Source organism: Cavia porcellus, unplaced genomic scaffold (genome assembly GCF_034190915.1).
Source record: "Cavia porcellus strain 051 isolate PalLab524CR breed Dunkin Hartley unplaced genomic scaffold, mCavPor4.1 scaffold_31, whole genome shotgun sequence".
NCBI classification, from domain to species: domain Eukaryota; kingdom Metazoa; phylum Chordata; class Mammalia; order Rodentia; family Caviidae; genus Cavia; species Cavia porcellus.
The window spans coordinates 33,577,610-33,598,121 of NW_026947514.1; the positions used below are offsets into that span (position 1 = coordinate 33,577,610).

The 20,512-nt window shown below is 33.8% G+C and overlaps 1 protein-coding gene across 10 annotated transcripts in view; it reads right to left on the reverse strand.

Annotated features, from left to right (window-relative positions):
• Rad51b (RAD51 paralog B) overlaps window positions 1-20,512 on the reverse strand; it is a 569,590-nt gene that overhangs the window by 415,382 nt on the left and 133,696 nt on the right. The window contains exon 8 of one of the 10 annotated variants that reach the window (XM_063241560.1): window positions 10,472-15,221. The exons of the other annotated variants lie outside the window; for them this stretch is intronic. Coding sequence (XP_063097630.1) covers window positions 15,207-15,221 — 15 coding nt within the window. The 3' untranslated portion in view covers window positions 10,472-15,206. Of the gene's footprint in view, window positions 1-10,471; window positions 15,222-20,512 lie in introns of those variants that run through there. 10 annotated transcript variants of the gene reach the window in all.

Sequence of the window (20,512 nt, forward strand, 5' to 3'; positions counted from 1 at the left end):
CCAGGTCTGTGTCTCCCTAGTACACTGCAGTGGGCGGGAACACCTAGCCGGCACAATTCAAACTGTAACCGAAAAAGAGAAAAAAAAATTGGGCATCCTATATTCGCTTGTATGGAAGGAACAAAAAGTATGGGAAGAGGAAGCAACAAGAAAGGTTCCTCAATCCCCAATCCTGAGAACACTGATCCAGGAAAGGGAAATGCAAAAGAGAATGAAGACAGAAAACATGCAATATCAGACACAGCACCAATAGACATAAAGCGGTATCTCCAGAGCCTCATAGACGAGTTTAAAAATGAAGTATTTAATGAAATAAAGCAAGATATAAGTAGAATAGTTAGAGAAATGCTAAGCACCGCCCAAGAAAAAACTGATGGTGGAATGGAAGAACACAAAAAAAGGGGAGAATTGTTTGATGGAGAAAATAGAGAAAACACAGAATACGTGAAGCAGGTTCAAAGAGATTACCAGGAAACTAAAAACTATCGAAAGCAGGCATAACAGCTTGAAAGAAACTAAGGATAGATTATCTGAATTGGAGGGCAGACTTGTAATATGGGAGCATGAAATGAAAAACTTCTTAAAAATAACAAAAAAAAAAAAACGAACAGCAACAATACAAAAAATAGAAGATGATAAGAGGATCTATAACTTAAGAATTAAGAACATAAAAGAAGTGAACACAAACAAATGGACTACAAAAACCATTCATAGAAATAATCCAAGAGAATTTCCCTAATTTAGCAAAAGGTAAAGATACTCAGATGTATGAGGCGTACAGGACCCCAAGCACCTACAACCCAAACAGAGTTACATCCAGGCATATAATAATCAAAATTCCAGAAATCCAATATAAGAACAAAATACTAAAAGCCGTCAGAGACAAACAGATCATTTAGAAGGGAACACCCATCAGAATTACAGCAACTTCTCAGCACAAACCATCAAATCATGAAGAGCATGGGAGGAAATAATTCAAGCTTTGAAAGATAGCAACCTCCAGCCAAGATTGATATATCCTGCACAACTGTCCCTAGAAATTGATGGAAAAACAAGGTGCTTCCAGGATAAAGAGGAACTAAGGGAATTTGCAACCACCAATTCAACTCTACAGAGAATACTACAAGATAGTCTAAAAAAGGAAAATACCAAGACTTTAGAAACAGTGGCAGAGAGGCCACAATGAATGGAGCAGAACGCGAAATCAAGACGACAAACTGACAACAAACGACAGAAAAAGAGCTCAACAGAAATGAGGCAGAGAAGGTTGCATGGTAGGAACAGCTATTTTGGAGAAAACAAGACATCATAATAGCTAGTGCTGATTTAGTATCATCTTGCTTTGAAGTCCCATCAAGCTTTTATTCTTCTGTCTCCATCGGTCTTAACAGGTTGTATCTTATTGGATTTTATTATATGTGATAATATAAGCAAAAACTTTTATAGACAAGGAGATTATACAGAAACCATTGTTCATTTTCTGATAGTTGGTTCTAAATACCCTGTAATACTGTCATTCTCTTGGATGGTTTTACATTGTCTTGATATGTTTGATGCTACAGTATACGAAGTTATACTCAAAGATTTCAAGGAAAGAGAAAACTATGGTAACTATTTTTATGTCAGGATGTCTTGTGGTGAAACACTATTTTGCTTAAATGGTTATGCTTTGACCTGCGCTGTTTTGTTGTTATGCCCTCTTTTATCTCAGTCTCTTTTTTTTTAATTATTTACTTTTTTATTTTTCTTTTTAATTAAGGGAAAAATAAAAAAATAGCAGGATACATTATAGTAACCCACTATGATTTCCTATTAACTTGATTTGAAAGCCTGTATAGCCCTCACCATCTTGCTTTGACTAATTTTCCTCTATTCTGCTTTACTTGATAGTACCAAGTTCGAAAGTATAGGCAACAACTGTAAAGAAATAAGATTCATTATGACGCCCATTCCAGTTGGCTATTATCTTCTTTTAAAGCCCTATAATGTCTCCAATGTTTTGGTTTTATTCTTTACTGTTTTGTTCAATTTTATTATAACTGATGATATAGGCAATTCTTTTTAAGAAAGCAAGAAGCAGTATGGTAACCATTGTTGATCACCTAGTATTTTGTTTTTACATTATCTATTATGTTCATCCTTCTGATTTGACTGACTCTGTTCTGTTATGTCACATTTGGTTTTACTCTCTTCAAAAAAAAACTAATAAGAACTGTGGAAGTAATAAAACCCAAAATGTGTAATTGTCATTGTACAAAAGAAAGGAAAAGAAAGTGCTCTAAAGAATATAACCGTATATTTAAGTGTATAAGATAGATAACCACATTACTGAGTTTTGTTGGATCATTGAACAAAACTGTTTCCAGTCTCACTGTTTGAAAGTCTACTTTATATGCTTTAATTTTGTAACTTGAACAACTATTTCTAAGATAACAATATGTAATCTATTAACTAGTGATTTCCTACTGTTTATCTTTTCTGAAATTCTGTATAACTTGTACCCTATTGCTGTTCTTTTTTCTTTTTCTCCATAATAAAAAAAAAAGAATACTGTAATAAAAGTGAACTCTTGGAGACTTAACCATTATACTCATTTAAGAAGTTAACTAATCAAAAGTGTGCTTTTATATCCCTTCCAATATGATCAGCACAAGAATGGGGGAGGCGCCAGCGATCAAACCCAGGGCCTCTGCTTACTAAGATGCGCTACCACTGAGGTCTACCTCCAGCCTTGCAATGCTTACAAATCTAATATTATTATACAAGTTTTTTTAAACCACAGTAAATTCTTTGAAATCTGTCAAGGTTAGAGAGTTGTATTCCAATTAATTTGATATTCTAAATCAATTTCTTCATCCATAAAATAAGACATTTATAGATTAAATGAATTAATTTTTGAAAAGTACTTAAAATTAGTGCCTAGCATATAGATTAAATGCTACATAAGTGAATATAAAATAAAGTCATACAATTATGGTCAACTTTCAAGTGGCTTCACCCACATTTCTGGTGCCACTTGTTCTTCTAGAACTTTGCCTCATCTCACTGAAAAGTGCACTCTATTTTTTCCCCTTTGAATTTAGGCAGATTCATAATAGTTTTATCCAACAAAGCAAGATAGAAATGATGTTCTGAAAGTCCAAGCTGTATTACAGAGAAAAGACAGAGCTCCTGACTGAAATTCTCTTGACGCCAGACACCACCCTTAAGGAAGCCCAAGCTAGTCCATTACAAGAGTTCATAAGGAAAGAACCGTGAAGAGATGAACTGAGATGAACTGAGACCAACAGTGGGCAACTATGGAACATCAGAATGGATGAGACTTCCAAAGGATTGCAGCTCCTGCCCTTAAGTTTTCCAGCCTCTGACAAGTGTAACAAAGGAAATCATCCTTGCTCTGCTATGAATCTGTGAACATAATAGCTTACTGTTTTATGTGACTAAATCATAGGTTTATTTATTACACAGTCATAGAAGCAGGAACAGTAGCAACTCTCACACTTAAGATTTGCATTTCAATGAACCAGGTATGGTGGTACATGCTTATAGTACCAGCACTGAGGAGGCTGAGTTCTTTGCAAGTACAAGGCCAGCCTGGGCTAAAGTGAAAGTTACAGAGTGAGTTCTGGGTCAGCGTAAAATACCTAACAAGACCCTGACTCAAAAAAATAAACATAAAACTGCATTTCAACTAAAATAAAAAGATTTTTAAATGGTTTACAAAATTACACATAATATAAACAGACCAGAGATAAAACAGAAACAAATGAATAAAACAAACAACTGTCAGCCATTCAACATTGTTACAGTAAAACCATAATAGCTAACAGATATTGTTTTCTATGCAGAACACACTGCAAAAAACATATTTTTATGCTCCTAAAGTCCCTGTGAAGATATCTGTATTGTATTTATTTTATATATCATGTACAAATGAGAAATAAAATACCCTAACACTAAACAAAAAGCAATATCCTAACACTAAAATTATGAAAATACATTTTAATAATTTCCTTTGTTGATGGTACATTTTTGATCCTTATAATAAATCATTTTTATGGCCATTACTAATATAGATTGGAGGTTGACTGTTTGTTTTTGTTTTTGTCTTTTTTTGTCTTTTTGAGACAGGGTCTCACTATGCAGTTCAGGCTGGTATTGAGCTCACTTTGTAGCCCAGAATGGTCTTGAACTTGCAATGATCCTCCTGCCTCAGCCTCCCACATACTGGGATTACAAGCATGCACCACCAAGCTCAGCTGACATTTTCTTAAGGATCACATAATAAATATTTTACTGTTTAAAGAATTTTTCTATATAGTTTTCATTACATATTCTTCTTTGGCTTCATTTGTTATAACTATTTTAAAATGTAAGACTATTCTTAACCTGTGGGTGCCACAAGAACACGCTGTCGGCTGACAAATTTGCCTGAAAAATCACAAGGAGATATTAAATACTGTAAGTTTAAATTAATTCATTTTATTATAATAGTCTCTACATTAATTAATAAAACATACTTTCTGGCTCCAGTCTGTTATTGCCCATTAAAAACACATACTTCCTTGGATTTTCAGTAGTAAATGAAAATGTAGATCCAAGCACCTATAATTTCCAAAAATTTCTTTTTATAATTGACACTCACATGCTTTGAAAAGGTCTGGAATATTGTCTGAAGGAAGTTATCTCCACAGGGGCTGACAGCTTTTCCAGCAATCTACATTGATAGACCTTCACATTTGTTTACTGAGATTCATGACAGCCTACTGTGATTAAAAAGAACACTTTTAATGTTTAAGTCAATACTTTGAAAATGTTTATTATTCTTAGTGAGAAATGAAGAAAGCTGGGAAGAAATAGCCAGACTACCCTCAGATGTAAGTCAACTGGACCTTTTAGGGGACAGTTCCTCCTAATAAATTTGTCTACACACAATTTAATAAACCATATTTCGAGCTATTAACCGGTTGTGCCTCTGTATTCCCAAATATATAAATAAATTTCTTAATCAGAACAGAAATAGGTTTAGAGCTCAGTCACTTAATCTGGAATTGGTACAGTCAGTACCTAACTATAATTAAAAGCAATGTCAAGGAGAATCATAAATCTACTTGAAAAGTTTTTTCTGTTTCCTCAAAGATACAAAGATGCTGTCCAGTGACTTCTGTGATCATCTACAGCTAAAGCTGCATGATCCCATTTAGTAAGATGCCCATCCCAACGCCAAATCAAACACATATGTTTTCAAATTAAAGTTCTATATTAGGAAGAGACTAAATACTTAAATTTAAATTGGAAGAGAAAAAGGTTTTGAAAGCCTATAAATTAGAACACCCTGAGAAACTGGAATGCATTTGGGAATGAAGAAATGAACTCATGTGCATAAAAAATTTATTCATTTTGCTCACAAATGTAAATGAAATTTAAGCTTAAGTAAGTAAAAAATTTAAAAATTTAGGTCTTAGGACAGTCCTCTCAGACTGAGAGACATGAACTGGCTACTGGTAAGACATGCCATACTGGTAAAAAGAAGTTGCTTGGCAGATTAATCTATTAAAAGAGTTGTCAGAGAAATAACCAATCCAGTCATTAAAATCTCAGCTAGCCAATCTGCCTCCTCCATTTTTAGAAATCCCTGGAAACTTAGAAAATTTTAAGGCATCTAATTTTCTTTCCTTCCTTGTCTTTTTCTTTCTTTGCTTTGTATTTTGTATGACTTCTTACCTTTCTTTCATCTAAAAGATCATCTTAAGCATTAGGTACAGACAAAATAGAGCAGCTAGAAATAAAGAAAAATCACTCATTAAATGGCACTTTTTGAACGTATATTACTACAAAAACCGACAACTTGTCACAAATTAGGCTTAAATCAGACTGTGTCTTATCCAAAACAGATGTTTTACCACACATATATACTATAGTATCTGCCAAACATACTTTCCCTCAGATTATTCCAATATGACTTCAAACTAAATGCTCACTAGAAGCTGACCAGAAGTCATGTGTATATATTTTCAAAGTACTGGGAACAGACAGTAATATTTAAAATAAGGATATTTAAGCAAGAGTATATATTTATAAGCATCTGAATTCTTCTGAAATAAGAAATATTATTTATATTGACAAAAGAACCCTCAATATTTGTATTAGAAAATCAGGGAGAGGTTTGCTCTAAATAAATAAATGAACAGATGATACAGGGCCACAGATAACTCAGTTTTTCCAAAAAGTTTGATGACCCAATGTTTCACTGATATCTTTCTATAATATTTCTTCAAACTCTCGGTGTCTAACTAACATAATTTCTTACCCAAGCAAATCAAGATAGTTACCAACATTTTAGCAGACTGCTTTCATTATGTTACTGACTATTCTCAGGAGTTTGGTAACTTACAATGACTTTATTGATCAAACTTATTATCTTCCAAAAGAATCACTTCCAGAAGTCTTTCCTCCTAGCTGTCATCTCAGCTTTTCTCATCCTGGCCATAAGAGTTTTACAATAATTTTACTCTGGTTAAAGAAATGCAGCCGGAAGAAAACCTATGCCTTCTGTAAAGCAGGCTCCGCTAGTCAAAGAGAAACCATATCTTTCCATGAAGTAAGGCTGCTCCCCCATATTGATGGGATAAGAACCTCAGCCAGAAGAGAAACTATGCCTTCCTGTGAAGCAGGCTCCACTATGCTAATCAAAAAGAGCCTCAACCAGAAGAGAAACTACACCTTCCCATGAAGCAGGCTCTGCTATACTGATCAGTAAGAGCCTCAACCAGAAGAAAAACCAAGCCTTCCTGTGAAGCAAGTCCTGTCATGTGGATCAGAAAGAGCCTCAACCAGAAGAGAAACCGTGTCTTCCCATGAGCCAACAGTGCATGGGCTGAAAAACCAGAAATTCACCCCCTTTCTTCTCCCCAGTGATTGGGAGGACTCAGGGTGAGATGACAGAAACTCAGGGGAAGGGAATAGCTTGATGCTTGTATTGTTTGGTTGACTCTGCAGGTCTGGGGCTGGTGGTCTGGGCATCTACTTGGAGTATGGCAGTGTGCATTGTGTCAGATTTGGGGATTTCCTCCTGTCTTGATTTGTTTCATTTTACTGTTTTGTTTTATTCTTGCATCTCATAACCTGAGCAACAACAATGTGCAGTATCATTCTGTTTTGTTTTATTCTGCTTTATTGTTTTATTTTATTCAATGTTATGTTTTGATTGGTTTTATTCTGTTTTGTTTTGTTTGATTTTGCTATGTGTGATGGTATGGACAACTACTGTGAAGACAGCAAGATATATTGTAATAGACTTCTGTAAACTGAGGAAATAAATCCAATCTTATAACGCATTGTGAGACTTTATGTGAAGCTTTAATAAAATGAGAAAGGCAAGGATAAAACAGCAACACAACTTGTGAATATGATGATACATTCATATTAGGTAATGCCGCTTTATGTTATGTAGTAAATGATCAGTCTAAATGGTTCAGAGCCTGCATCATCCCAAATGTATGACTGCATTCCTTTTGGCATGTCAAGCTAACAGGGTACAGAAAAGGTCATTATATGATTTTTTAAAATCAATATCCATGGAGTTATTTTCCTGAAGCTTTTGGTTTTTGAAGCTTTTGAATTTTTACCCTTACCCAAACCAACTAAAGTTTGCTTCTACAAACACAGACAAAAGTCTAAACAACTTTTTAAGTCTGGATTATTAGAATTTTAATAACCATCACACCCATCCATCTTTATAGAATTTATAGTTTGGGAAATAAGCTCTTCCTTCCCTCTTAAAAAAAAAAACTTTCGTTTTCTATGAATGATTGGAATGTATTTAGTTTTGTGTTAACTGTCTGTAATAATGTTGAACAACAGACCTTTCTATAATTATGAGTATGTTCTATATATGTACCATTCAATATGGCAGCCAATGTTTAGCTACTGAGCACCTATAATACAGATAGTGCATCTGAAGAATGATATTTATTTACATAGAACTGCATATGTGTGTGTGTGTGTGTGTGTGTGTGTGTGTGTGTGTGTGTGTGTGTGTAGGTCCTGGGGACTGAACATAGGGCTTTTGCACTATGCCACAATCCTCTCCCCCACCTTTATGATTTGTTTTGAGACAGAGTCTCACTAAGTCACTAAGTTTTCTAAGTGGGCTTATATTTATAAAACCACAGCCTCACCTTCCCAGAACACTAAGATTACAGGTATGCATCCGTATACCCAGCAAAAATTTTATAATTTTAGTAAATTTAAATTTAAATGGCCATATGCATGTAATGGTTACCAATTTAAAATGCTCAGTTCTGTAGCATGCTTTCCAGAGACAAATTCTTTCCCACAAATGTCTCTAACCACATGATTATGATTCATGGTACGGCTTGTGGCATTTCTTCTACTGAGCCTCCCCTTCTCCTAACTGTAGGCTAAGCAAATTCTACTGATCTTTGCAAAGCAGTTCACATGTGACTTTCTCTACAACATCAACTTTGATTAATCTGATAACAACAAAGTAAAAAGAACTGTAGTTAAGAATCAAGGCAAATTAACCTTGGAATCCCAGAAACAGACCTATGTACCAAAATTAATTAAATCTTGAACCAAAATTGAGACTCAATCTTCTTATCTATAAAATAGTAATAAAACTAATAATCTTGCAAGTTTGCTGTAAGAACTAGAAAATTCTAAGTAACATAATCACATGGCAAATATTTACTAAGTATCAACTCCTTTCAGTTACTGTGAGAGTTAATGGTCAAATTTTTTCATTTTCTTACCAACTAATATTACAAAGCAAGTAATATCCTTTACTTTATATATATATATATATATATATATATATATATATATATATAAATGCATATATATATATGAATAGTCTAAGCAAATTCTACATGTATATATAACAATTTTATTCATTTCTTCATTCAACAAGGTCAAATATATCTGATAAGAAACTAAAGATAAAAGAGCAAAACAAAGTCACTGTACTCATAGATCTTAGACATCAATAAGCAACACAACAAATATAAACAGTGCAAAATCAGTAAAATGTTATGAAGAAAAACACTACAAGGTGAAAAAAGCTGTTTTCTAGAGAAGATTGTTTAGCAAAATCTCTCTATTGAACTAAAGTATGAATGGAGAACTAATGAAACATGAGAATGAGCTATATGTTCCCAAAGAGGAACATATATAACTTGCAGGATTTTAGATTATCATGAGAAAAATGTACAAAATGTAACTTCTTAGAAATAAAATGTTCAATGAAGAGAAATAAATAGTGATATGAGGAAAAGCTATTATTTTTATATTAGAGAGGGGCATACTGAAAAGTTAAATGACAAAATGGTAAATTATAGAACAAGTATTTAAACCCATGAAGTCTGACCCCTATCTTCACTGATTTAATTAATATTCCATTCGCTTCCCCTATAATATAAAGTTGCTATAGGGAACCAAAGGATGAGAAGGATTTTAGCAAATTCTTTGTTATAGCCCTATTTTCAATATAATAGCTTAAAGGAGATAGAAAAGAAGATTGAAATAATTCTGATTTTCACTCTAGGTAAAATATGAAAATCTCATTGTAATTAAAGATATTTTGATCCTAAAACTAGGGAAATAACTTTCCTTTTTCAGAGAAAAGCCTATCTAAGAGAAAAAACAAAAAAACCCCACTCACAACAATAAATAAAATGTACCATTCGCGCGGGGGGGGGGGGGAGGAATTTAGCTCAGCGGCATAAGCGCCTGCCTTGCAAGCAGGCAGTCGTGAGTTTGATTCCCGGTGCCAATAAAAACGAAAAAGACAAAAAAAAAAAAAAAAAATGTACCATTCAAAGGTAAAAGCAATAGGTTTCAAAGGGAGTCAAATGAGAGAGAACGTACTCAAATGGGCCTAGAACTTAACTTTAAAACAGTTAACTGTTAATATGAGTTTAGAAATGGAAGGAAACTATAATCAATGTATAAAGAAAAACAAAGTTACTATTACATATATGTTAATCAATATAGTGATAAATTAGCAATACATCAGAGAACTTTCCAGGCCATCTTCCTAAGTATTTTCTTCTATTCCTAAGTAACTATTTAGGACTTAAAATATTACTTCATTTCAAAGCTGCTTGCTATCATTTAACAAACCAGTTCACAAATGTCAACACTTTAATTCATAAGTCAAAAGAAGAAAACGCCAGAGCCATATGGGAAACATTCTCACCATGCCATAATAATATGTTTAATCTGTATAAAACATCTTATTCATAACTCTTATGTTTTTCCAATTAGAAAACAATACATGTTTATTCTTCAAAACCTGGAAAATTCAGAAGATATATGGGAGAAAAAAATAATCAACTTGAATTCCATCACCAAATGATGACAAAATAATCACTGTCTGTATGACAAGATATTTCTTTAGATTGATATGTATGGTACCGGGGTAGAATGGTACAGATACTGAGAAAAGTGGGATTTTTTAAAAATTTTATTTAAAGAAAGACTAAACAAAACAGAAAACAGGTAGAATACATATTTTCAAAGAAAAAAATAAACAGTAAGAAATCACTAGTTGATGATTACAGATTGTCCTCTTACAAATAGTTATTCAAGATACTAAAGTGAAGCATATAAAGTGGGGATTCAAACAGTGAGATTGCAACCAGTTCTGTTCAACTATCCAACAAAAAACTTAGAATATGGTTATCAATCCTATACACTTAAACATACATGCAGTTATCCATATCTTCAATTATGTTGAGATTGAATAAACCTAAGTAGGCTAATATCACTCTGAACAAAGAATAATACTATTGCTGGGTGTCACATTATGGCACTCCAGGATCAGCATTGGGTACTTTAGTGTCTCTTTTTCTTCAAAGTATCTGTTCATTTCATCATGTGCCATAAGATCAGTTCTCAAAATGTTTATAGGTTCTACACATGAATGAGTCTTAACATGTATTTCTATCCTTTCTATATTAGAGGGAGAAGTAAAACAAAGCAAGACAAAACAAAACATATTCCTATAAACACATGAAATGAAAAGAACATATAAGATCGTTGTACAAAGAGTTCTACCATGGTTCCTATGTTGTCTCTTGTTATCTTCAACAGAATTGGCTATATCATCAGACACAGTATAATTGAATATATCAGTACATAACAGTATTAATAAAAACAGAACTTTGTATATAGTATAAAACTTCAAAAGCAGGCAGTTATCAAACCAGAATATGTATTGTAGAGTCTTGTCATCTTCAGTGTAGTTGCCTTTACTCTCAGACTTGATACTATCATTCATATCAGTTTTGAATAAAATCTGTCGATACCAAACAGCAATCAAACAAACCAGATTTAACTAAGATCAGTCATGATAAAACAGTATATATCATACAGGGCTCCAGATTAAGAAAATAAGAAATTAAAAATGATTACTGTGCTATATCCTGATGTTTTGGGGATAGCTGTCTATGCCCTCAAATCTAATGCAACTAGACAAACTGGGGCAGAATAAAATCTATCTAAGCAGAGTGGTGCACGTAATGTGGGTTTTAAATCCTGATACACTATTAACAATATCCTCTGCCACCTTTTTGAAGACTCTCCCTCCCCATTAACTTCCCCAAGGTTCACTGTGCATTTTTGAGTCTGACCAAGACCCTTGGTTTTAAATTGGGGCAGGGGCAATCTACCTAAGTGGTTCTGAACCTTCTCTCTCCTGGACTTGATCTCTAATTGTATTCCTTTACCTATTGAAGCCTGTCTTTCCAACCTATCCACAAATACTGGTCTAGTTGCCCCTATTACTCTCTGGTTCTCTGTCACATAGAGCATTGTTTTCTCATATTTGATTTTCAGTCCATGTACTCTTTTTCCTGTTAATTATATTTCCTATAAATAGCATCTTGGCGGACCCTACCTCCTGATCTACTCCACATGTGGTTCTTTTTTTAATTTAGTGTATCAAGGCCATCTATATTAGAGATTATAACCAACCTTCTCTGCCTCATTTCTGTTATGCCCTTTTTTTGCTATCAGTTGTCTGCTTATCTTCTTTATTCTGTTTTCTGCTCCATTCATTGAGGCCTCTCTGCCACTGTTCCTGGAATCCCAGCACTTTTCTCTCTGTCTAGAATGCCCTACATTATTCTCTGTAGAGTTGGATTACTGGTTGCAAATTTCCCAAGTTCCTCTTTGTCTTGGAAGCATCTTGTTTCTCCATTAATTTCAAAAGGTAGTTTAGCAGGGTATAACAAGCCAGGATGGAGGTTATTTTCTTTCAGGGCTTGGAATATTTTGCTCCAGGCTCTTCCTGACTTGATGGTTTGTGTTGAGAAGTCTGCCATTATTCTAATGGGCCTTCCTTAATAGGTTATCTTTTTCTTGTCTCTAACAGCTCTTAATATTCTGTTCTTATATTTACTTTCTGGGATCTTGATTAATATATGCCTGGGTGTAGCTCTGTTTTGGTTGTAGATGGCTGGAGTTCTGGATGTCTCATATATCTGAATATCATTTCCTTTTCCTATGTTTGGGAAGTTTTCCTTAATTATTGCTGTGAATAGCCTTTGTAGTTCCTTTGTTTGTACCCCTGCTTCTTCATTCACATTCTTTATTCTCAAGTTATAGAGCCTCTTGTCGTCTTCTAGCTTTTGTATTATTACTGCTTGATTCCTTGTTATTTTTAAAAAGTTTTCCCTTTCATAATCCCATATTGCAAAACTATCCTCCAGTTTGGATAATCTATCCTTAGTTTCTTTCAAGCTGATTTGCCATCTTTCCATAGAGTTTTTAAATTCTTTGTAATCTCTTTGAATCTGCTTCATATATTCTATATTGTTTATATTCCTCATCAAATAGTTCTGTTCTTTGAGTTCCTCCCTTCTTCCATCTGTGTCTGCTTGAGGGGTGCTTAGCATCTTTTATTAATCTTCTTATGTCTTGCTTTACTTGCCTAAATATTTCACTTTTGAACTCATCTATGAGGTCCCAAAGATATCTCTTTATGTCCACTGGTGCTGTGTCTGATATTGCATGTTTGCTGTTCTCATTCTCCTTAGTATTTACCTGTCCTGGGTCAGTGTTCTCAGGTTTGGGACCTGGGGACTTTTGCTTGTTGCTTCCTCTTCTCATCTTTTTTGTTTCTTCCAGGAGGCCCCAGTTTCTTTCTTTGTTGGTTACAATTCTTCTGAAGCACGCTGACTAGGTAATCTTTCCCACTGTAGTGTGCTAGTGAGTTGCAACAGGGGCAGCATATGCTGGCCCCTCCCCTCCAGATCAGTCAAGCTGCTGAGGCCTGCACTGTATTACTGTGGGCCGCCTCCCCTCTAGGTCAGTCAAACTTCTCAAAACTAGGATTTTTTTTTTTTTGCCCAATAGTCAAATATATAGTAACTATATAACCTACTCATTCTATTACCAGATATAAACACAAGAAAACTGAAGGCATGTCTACACAAAAACTTAACACAAATATTCATGCTATATTCTCCCAAAATAATTCATAACATACTCTGCAGTTATTTTCTAATTGGAAAATAAACCCTAGCATGACTTTTCAGGATTCTAATAATATAAATCCTATCCCCAAAATAAGCCCCAGTTAAGACTGTCAACCAGATAGTGAATTTGGTACATTCTTTGCAATGCACAATGGATATACTGAATTATAAAATAATAATATTAATATATAACTATAAATAAATAGTAGTAAGGACATTAATAATTACAATAAATGATAATATAAATTAAGTATTTGCAAAGACTCAAGTGGGCACCTTGGGACAAGACGTAAACACCTATGTAAAAAGATGACCTATGTAAAGAGATGAACTTGAGACTTACTGCCAAATGACCATAGACAGACACAATGTACAAATAACAAGAGCACTTGATAATGAAAGGACATGGTTGTGTCTAAGATAGATCTTCAAAATTCAATACACTGTGTATTTTAATGAATGTACTTAATGCATTCATGTGAAATAAAGAAACATTTTCTGAATTTTGGTGCCTGAAACTTCTCTTCACTTTTAACTGTTATCATTTTGGTTACCACTCTTGTCTTATACATCTTCAGTTAACATTTGGTTTAATGGAAGCTTTGTGAAATCTAGCCTGCAAGAGGTGACTTGGGTGAAGAATTCACGGGGTAAAATCACCAGCACCTATGCTGCCAATGCACTATATGAACTAGAAGTCCTCATTCAACGAGTGCTCTATTGCTGGTGATGAGAAACTGGGGGCAATGGTTCTATGGGACATTGAGTTGCAAGAAATTCAGGCTAGAATTTGGGGTTTGCAGAATTATGATGATGTTACAGAAGATGATGACATGACTATATTTGAATAAATGTAGATTGCTATACATGAAAAAAATTCCCTAAAAATAAGCACTACTGCATCTTTTGAAGCCTAGTTTTATGCTCAGGGAACTATAGTAGCAGCATTATTTATAATATCCAAAAAAAGCAAAAATAAGGTGCATCTTTATCCTAAAATATGGTACATCCATAAACTGGAACATTATTTTGATCATAACATGGATAAACTATAAAGCATTACAATAAATAAAGGAAGTCAGGCATTTAAAAAAACACATTTTGTAGGATTCTATTTACATGAAATGTTCAAAGTACAACAAAATGTAGACAAAGTAGATTAGTAGTTGCCAGGGGCTAAAGGAAGGAAGAAAGGAAGGAATGCAAAATGATTTATTTTAAGGATGATTAAAATGTTCTGTGGTTAGTAATAGTTGTACAATTTTGTGAGTAAAATAAAAACCACTAAAAAAATAAAAATACTGCATATATACTTTGTAATGATGAATTTTATTGTATGTGATCTATATCTCAATTTTAAAAGATTTAAAAAATTAAAAATAAAATGAGCATAAAAGTTAGAATAGTATCAGCACAGTTCAGGAGATAAGAAATTCCACCTTGAGAATTTACCATTATTGCAGCTTTACATGTTACAACAAAATACAAAAAATAATTCATATGTCTGTCAATATGGGATTGTGTAAATTATTGCACAATAGTAATAAATTCTATAAAACATTTTATAGAAGCACCACATATTTTATTAAAGCACCACATATGCTGAAATGCAAGGATTTCCAAAAAATATTAAGTGAAAAAACAAGTTATATTGGGTTGGGGATTGAGCTCAACAGCACAAGTGCTTGCCTACCAAGTGCAAGGTCATGAGTTGGATCCCTGGTCCAAAAAAAAAAAAAAAAAAAAAAGTTACAACACTGCAAAACATTCTATAATAAAAATATAAAAATACACATGCTTACAAATACTTAATATTAAATATTAATACTTAATATTTAAGTAAATAGTGTCCAGTAACTTTCTAAATTAATTGAAAGGATGACAAAGGTGACAGAATTTAAAACAAGTTTATACCAGTAGATTTAAAAGTTTAGATAAGTCAGCAGTTTTCTAGGGAAAAACTCAAAAATGTTTTAAAAAGAAACAGAAAACTCAGGCCAGGGGTTTAGTTCAGTGGCACAAGCATCTGCCTGGCAAGTATGAAGTTGTGAGTTTGATCCCTGGTACCAAAAAAAAAAAAGAAAAGAAAAGAAAAAGTATCAGAAAACATGACTATTTTAAAAATTGACTAATAAAAATTTACACATTGACTAATAAGAAAAGCTATTTGTAGAACATTAAACCAACAAAGGACTGTTGATTGTAATATATAAAGAACTTCTACAGATCAATAGAAAAAAAGGAAGGATTAAAGCCAAATGATCATAAATAAGTACTTGTTCTAAAAGATTATACAAATGGCCAATAAATACATGAAAAAGAAATTTAGTGTACTCAATCATCAATTTAGCAACACTCTCTGATAACCAATATATCTACTGGAATAGCTAAAGTGAAATTGTTAAATATGAAGCCCCAACAAATAGCATAATCAATACTCAAACATTGCTAGTAAGAAAGTAGATTGGTTTAATGATTTAATTGGCAAAGCATCGCCAAGGCTGAACATATGCACACATTATGATCCAAGACTTCAACTCCTCGGTTAAAGAGAACATGTAAACATATTTGCCAAAATGTCTACAGCAACTCTATTCTTATTAACCAAAAAATGTCAAATACTCAAAAACTCATTAATAGAACATATACAAAAAGTATAGTACATATTCTCTATTATTCCATTATTCAGATACTACAACTATACCAAGCAGCATGATGAGGCTCACAAATACACTGCTGAGTGAAAAGAATTCATCCTGTATTATCCCATTTGTACATAGTTCAAAGATAAAACTCCTAAGGTTTAGAGAATGACATAGTGGTCACACTGGGGGAAGGCAGTGAACTGAAAAGGTATATACAACAGGAGCTTCTATGGTACTGAAAATTTTGGGTTTCTTTTTGAGACAGGCTCTGGTTAGCTGGCCAGGCAAACATCAAACTCATGATACTCTGCCTTGGCCCCCTGTGTAGCTGGAATTATAGGTCTTCATGACCATTCTCAGCTCTCAGTTTTTAGTTTCTAATATGAATACTAGATACACATTGTTATGACTTGTGTACTTTTCAGTATACAGTGGTGCGTCAGTTCATAAATGCTTCTATGCACTATTTGATGCACAAACAGAGGCTTTGGCAAAATTTTATTTTTGTTTGCAAACTCTGCATCAGGTGACAAACACAAGCATAATTTTATTTCCCACACAAACACAAACATGGCCATCTTTTCTGGCACGGGTCCCAGTAAACTCCGGTAGCTCCCATCCTGGGCCACCATAGCCTGCCACGCTCACAGCCTCTCACCAGGGAGAGGAGTAGCTGCTTGGTTTCCCAGCATACCAGGTAAAAATTCTTTAAAAAAAAAAAATCTTCACTCATCTAAAAACTCTACCAGGTATAGAAAGTATAGAAATAAGTTTTACTGTATCTACAAGAAGACAAAAATACAAATAAGTAGATACAGAAAAAAACCGTAGTATTTTATATTGGTTTATTGCTTAAGAAATGAACTTCCATCAATCTACTAATGTGAAAAATGTTACATCAGGAAGCTCTTTAAATCAGAAGCAAGACAAACCCTCACTGTCACTGCTTCTACTCAAGAACAAGGTAGTATGGTATTTGGAAGGGAAGACAAAAATTGCTATTGTATACATGATTTTTTTCAAAGGCAATACAAAAATGTTTCAAAACATTTCAATAAGCAAGGAAAGTTAAGTTTTCTGGATTCAAAATTTAGCTATTAAAATCAATTGATATAGCGGACAATTTATTACATAAAAATAACTCTTACTTTTAAAAAAGTATTAAAAACCCATGAATAAACTAGGCACATACCTCTAATCCCCACTATTTGGGAGGCAAGTTCCAGGCCACTACGGGCAGTTTAGTGAGATCATGTCTCAAACTAAAACTGAAAGGCCTAGGATACAATTCAGTTATAGAATTCTTATCTAGCATATGCAAGCCACTGGGCTCAATCACCAGTACCACAAAATAAAAATATAAATTTTAAAACAACCAAAAAATGATGTGCAAGATCCTTAGGGATAATTATTGAAGACTATTTTACATTATAGGAGGATTATTTAAATATTATTAAAGAATGAATAGAGAACCATCTTCATAAATAAGAAAACTCAAATAATATATACATTAAATTCTCCTCAATTTATGTATTTAAAGTAAATCTAACATGAGCACAAGAGAATTATCAGAGTAAGTAAGCACTTATCAGAGAGCTTTAAGCAGAGGGATGTATGCATCAAATGATTGATAGCAGAAGCAGGGGAAGACTTTTTAAAATATGAAATCCACATTTCAACGGATAGACTAGAAGAGGCAAAAACAGATCAAGTTTATCTGTCTGAATGTCTGTCTCTCTGTCTTTAGGCACTGGGGATCAAATTCACAACCTTGCACTTGCCAGGCAGGCTTTGTGCTGCTGAGCTAACTCCTCAGCCCTCTAGTCTCGTTATTTAAGGAATAACAACAGCCTCCTCCACAAGCATTTTTTCTAAAACATTCTAGGGCTTCAGAAAACAAATCAAATAATATTAAATCTATAGGCCAAATAAGTTACCCATTGGAAAAATGAAACAAACTCAGTCTAGGAAGTGACCTGATTATTTGTAGTACAAAAACTAATAATTGAAAAGAAAAAAGAAACTTAATAAAACCACTGAAATTAAAAATACTTAAGTTTACAATTCCCTACTAAGAGAAATGTAGAAATTACATTACTTATATATTTTATGAAGCATTTGATAGTATTCATACTAAAAATGAACATACCAGAGTCTAAAGGTTTCTACAGAATTCTCACATTATCAATCACTTAGAAAATCTAGGGAGTCCATTCTTACAGAACCAGGAAAAAAAGGAAGTAACCCTAGGAAATAGATAACACAGAAAAACAATTTAGCACACTATTGGAAACTTGGGAATGTGTGCTGGAGTTTAATATTAATGAAATGATCAGCTTAAGACACCAATTTAAAGCAGTCTCGAATAATGGTTAATAAAACAACAGCCCACAGGAATTTTCCACAGGCCTTCTCAAATTTATTAGTCATAGCAAGAAATAGGAATGGCCTAAGGAAGTATATTTTTACTATGGGTTCGATTTTGTTTGCTCTTTTCTTCCTTTACTTTTTACTTTCCTACTACTAAAAATGTTTTTTATAATTTTTTTTTTTTTTGTCTTTTTCCTTTTTATCGGTACTGGGGATCGAACTCACGACTGCCTGCTTGCAAGGCAGGAGCTTATGCCGCTGAGCTAAATCCCCAGCCCCTACTAAAAATATTTTTACAGATCTAACTGCTTTCCTAAAGTTATGGACTATGTTAACTTTCATTATTTGCAGGCTCCCCCACCTTTTATACCTATGACTTCTTGCTCATTTTAGTTTCTAAAAAGTAGAATGTACTTGGGACCCATCTAATATGTATCAAAATCATACTCTATCTTCAAGCCATAATTTAAATGTCATTTCCTCCCTGAAGAATTCTAAAGTAAGAAAATTAACTGCACCTCCTTCCTATTTTTCCAGTAAGGGGAAAAAACCCAATACTTAATGAAATGCCACATATCAAATGCTTTCTAAAATTTTAACCTCCTCAGCTTTGTTATAAAGTACTATTACCTCTATACTAGCAAATTAAAGTTGTGAGAGATTAATTACATGACACAATATTACCATGAAGCTGGGATTTAAATGAAATCCATCTGATTTCAAGGGTCATGGTCTTTATGTAATTTCTCACTGCTTCTGTTATACCCCTTATCAAGACTTATTTCAGTTTATAATGCCACATCTTAACAGGGACCAATATTATCTTCAAGCACTGTTTTAGTGACAGAAATAATGTGAAATTAGTACAATGTTCATTTCCCTCATATAATTAGTTTCTAATGTATGTAACCTTAGGACCATAAAAAATAAGGACCTGGTCTTGCAGCCTAACAAAGTAACTGGACCAACCCTTTCCTCTCACTACAAACAATGAAGAAACTGGACAAAGTATATAAAGCAATATTTGTTATACATTAGGCAAAGTAGTGTAGAACTGTAATTCCCTAAAAGATAAAATATACAAAGTCAGTCCCCAAATTGCCCCTGACATCTACCTGAAAACACTTTGTTGTAGTCAGGGTTTGCTCCTACAGGAGAACCAAGAGCTCCAAACAACAGCAACACTGAGGAGAACCCATAACAGTAATGCTACTCTTCTTCTCCAGGTCTCCTTTTTATGCCAGAAACAGTCCTCAGATGGGCCACCCATGCTCAGCACCATATTGATCCAGTTCAGCTGGTGTTTAAGTTGACCACCAGTTACCAATCCACTACCCACTTTTTGGGATTCAACATAAGAGTGGTAACCCAGCCTCAGTACAGTTGTCTTATATTAGGGTAATAGATTTTAAAGGGTAGTAAGAGATGGAATCTTCAGGATGAAATACTAAAAAGGAGCTATGTGGAAAACGGCTTCAGGAATGTGCACAGGGGTTAACTTGAGACTATGGGTGAAACCTAAGCTGCACATTCATAAACTGTTCAAACTCAAGCAAAGTACCATAAATGGTAAATTAAATATATTTTCTAGAATTCATACAAGACTGTAGGACATTTTGACCAGGATTTTGACCTCATTCAATATCTAGAACACTGCGTGGTAACTCCAGATGGTCAGACCCTACCAAGAAAGCTTAACTGCTTTAGAGCAGTGATTCTTAAAAGTTAGAACACATCAGAATGGGCTGTATAGGGCAAGGCAGAACATAAATTAATTTTATGTTCTACCTTCAAAATATTCAGAATTTGATTTCATTCCCCCTAAGCACTATGTCCAAGTTACTTTCATTTCCTAATGAAAATATTCCTTTAACTTCCTAATATGTCGCAGTATTTTCACTCCTTGTCATACAAGTCTAGTCTTAAGCCAACAGCAAAAGTGATATTTTCAAAATATAATTTAGAGGGGCTGGGGAGTTAGCTCAGCGGCAAAAG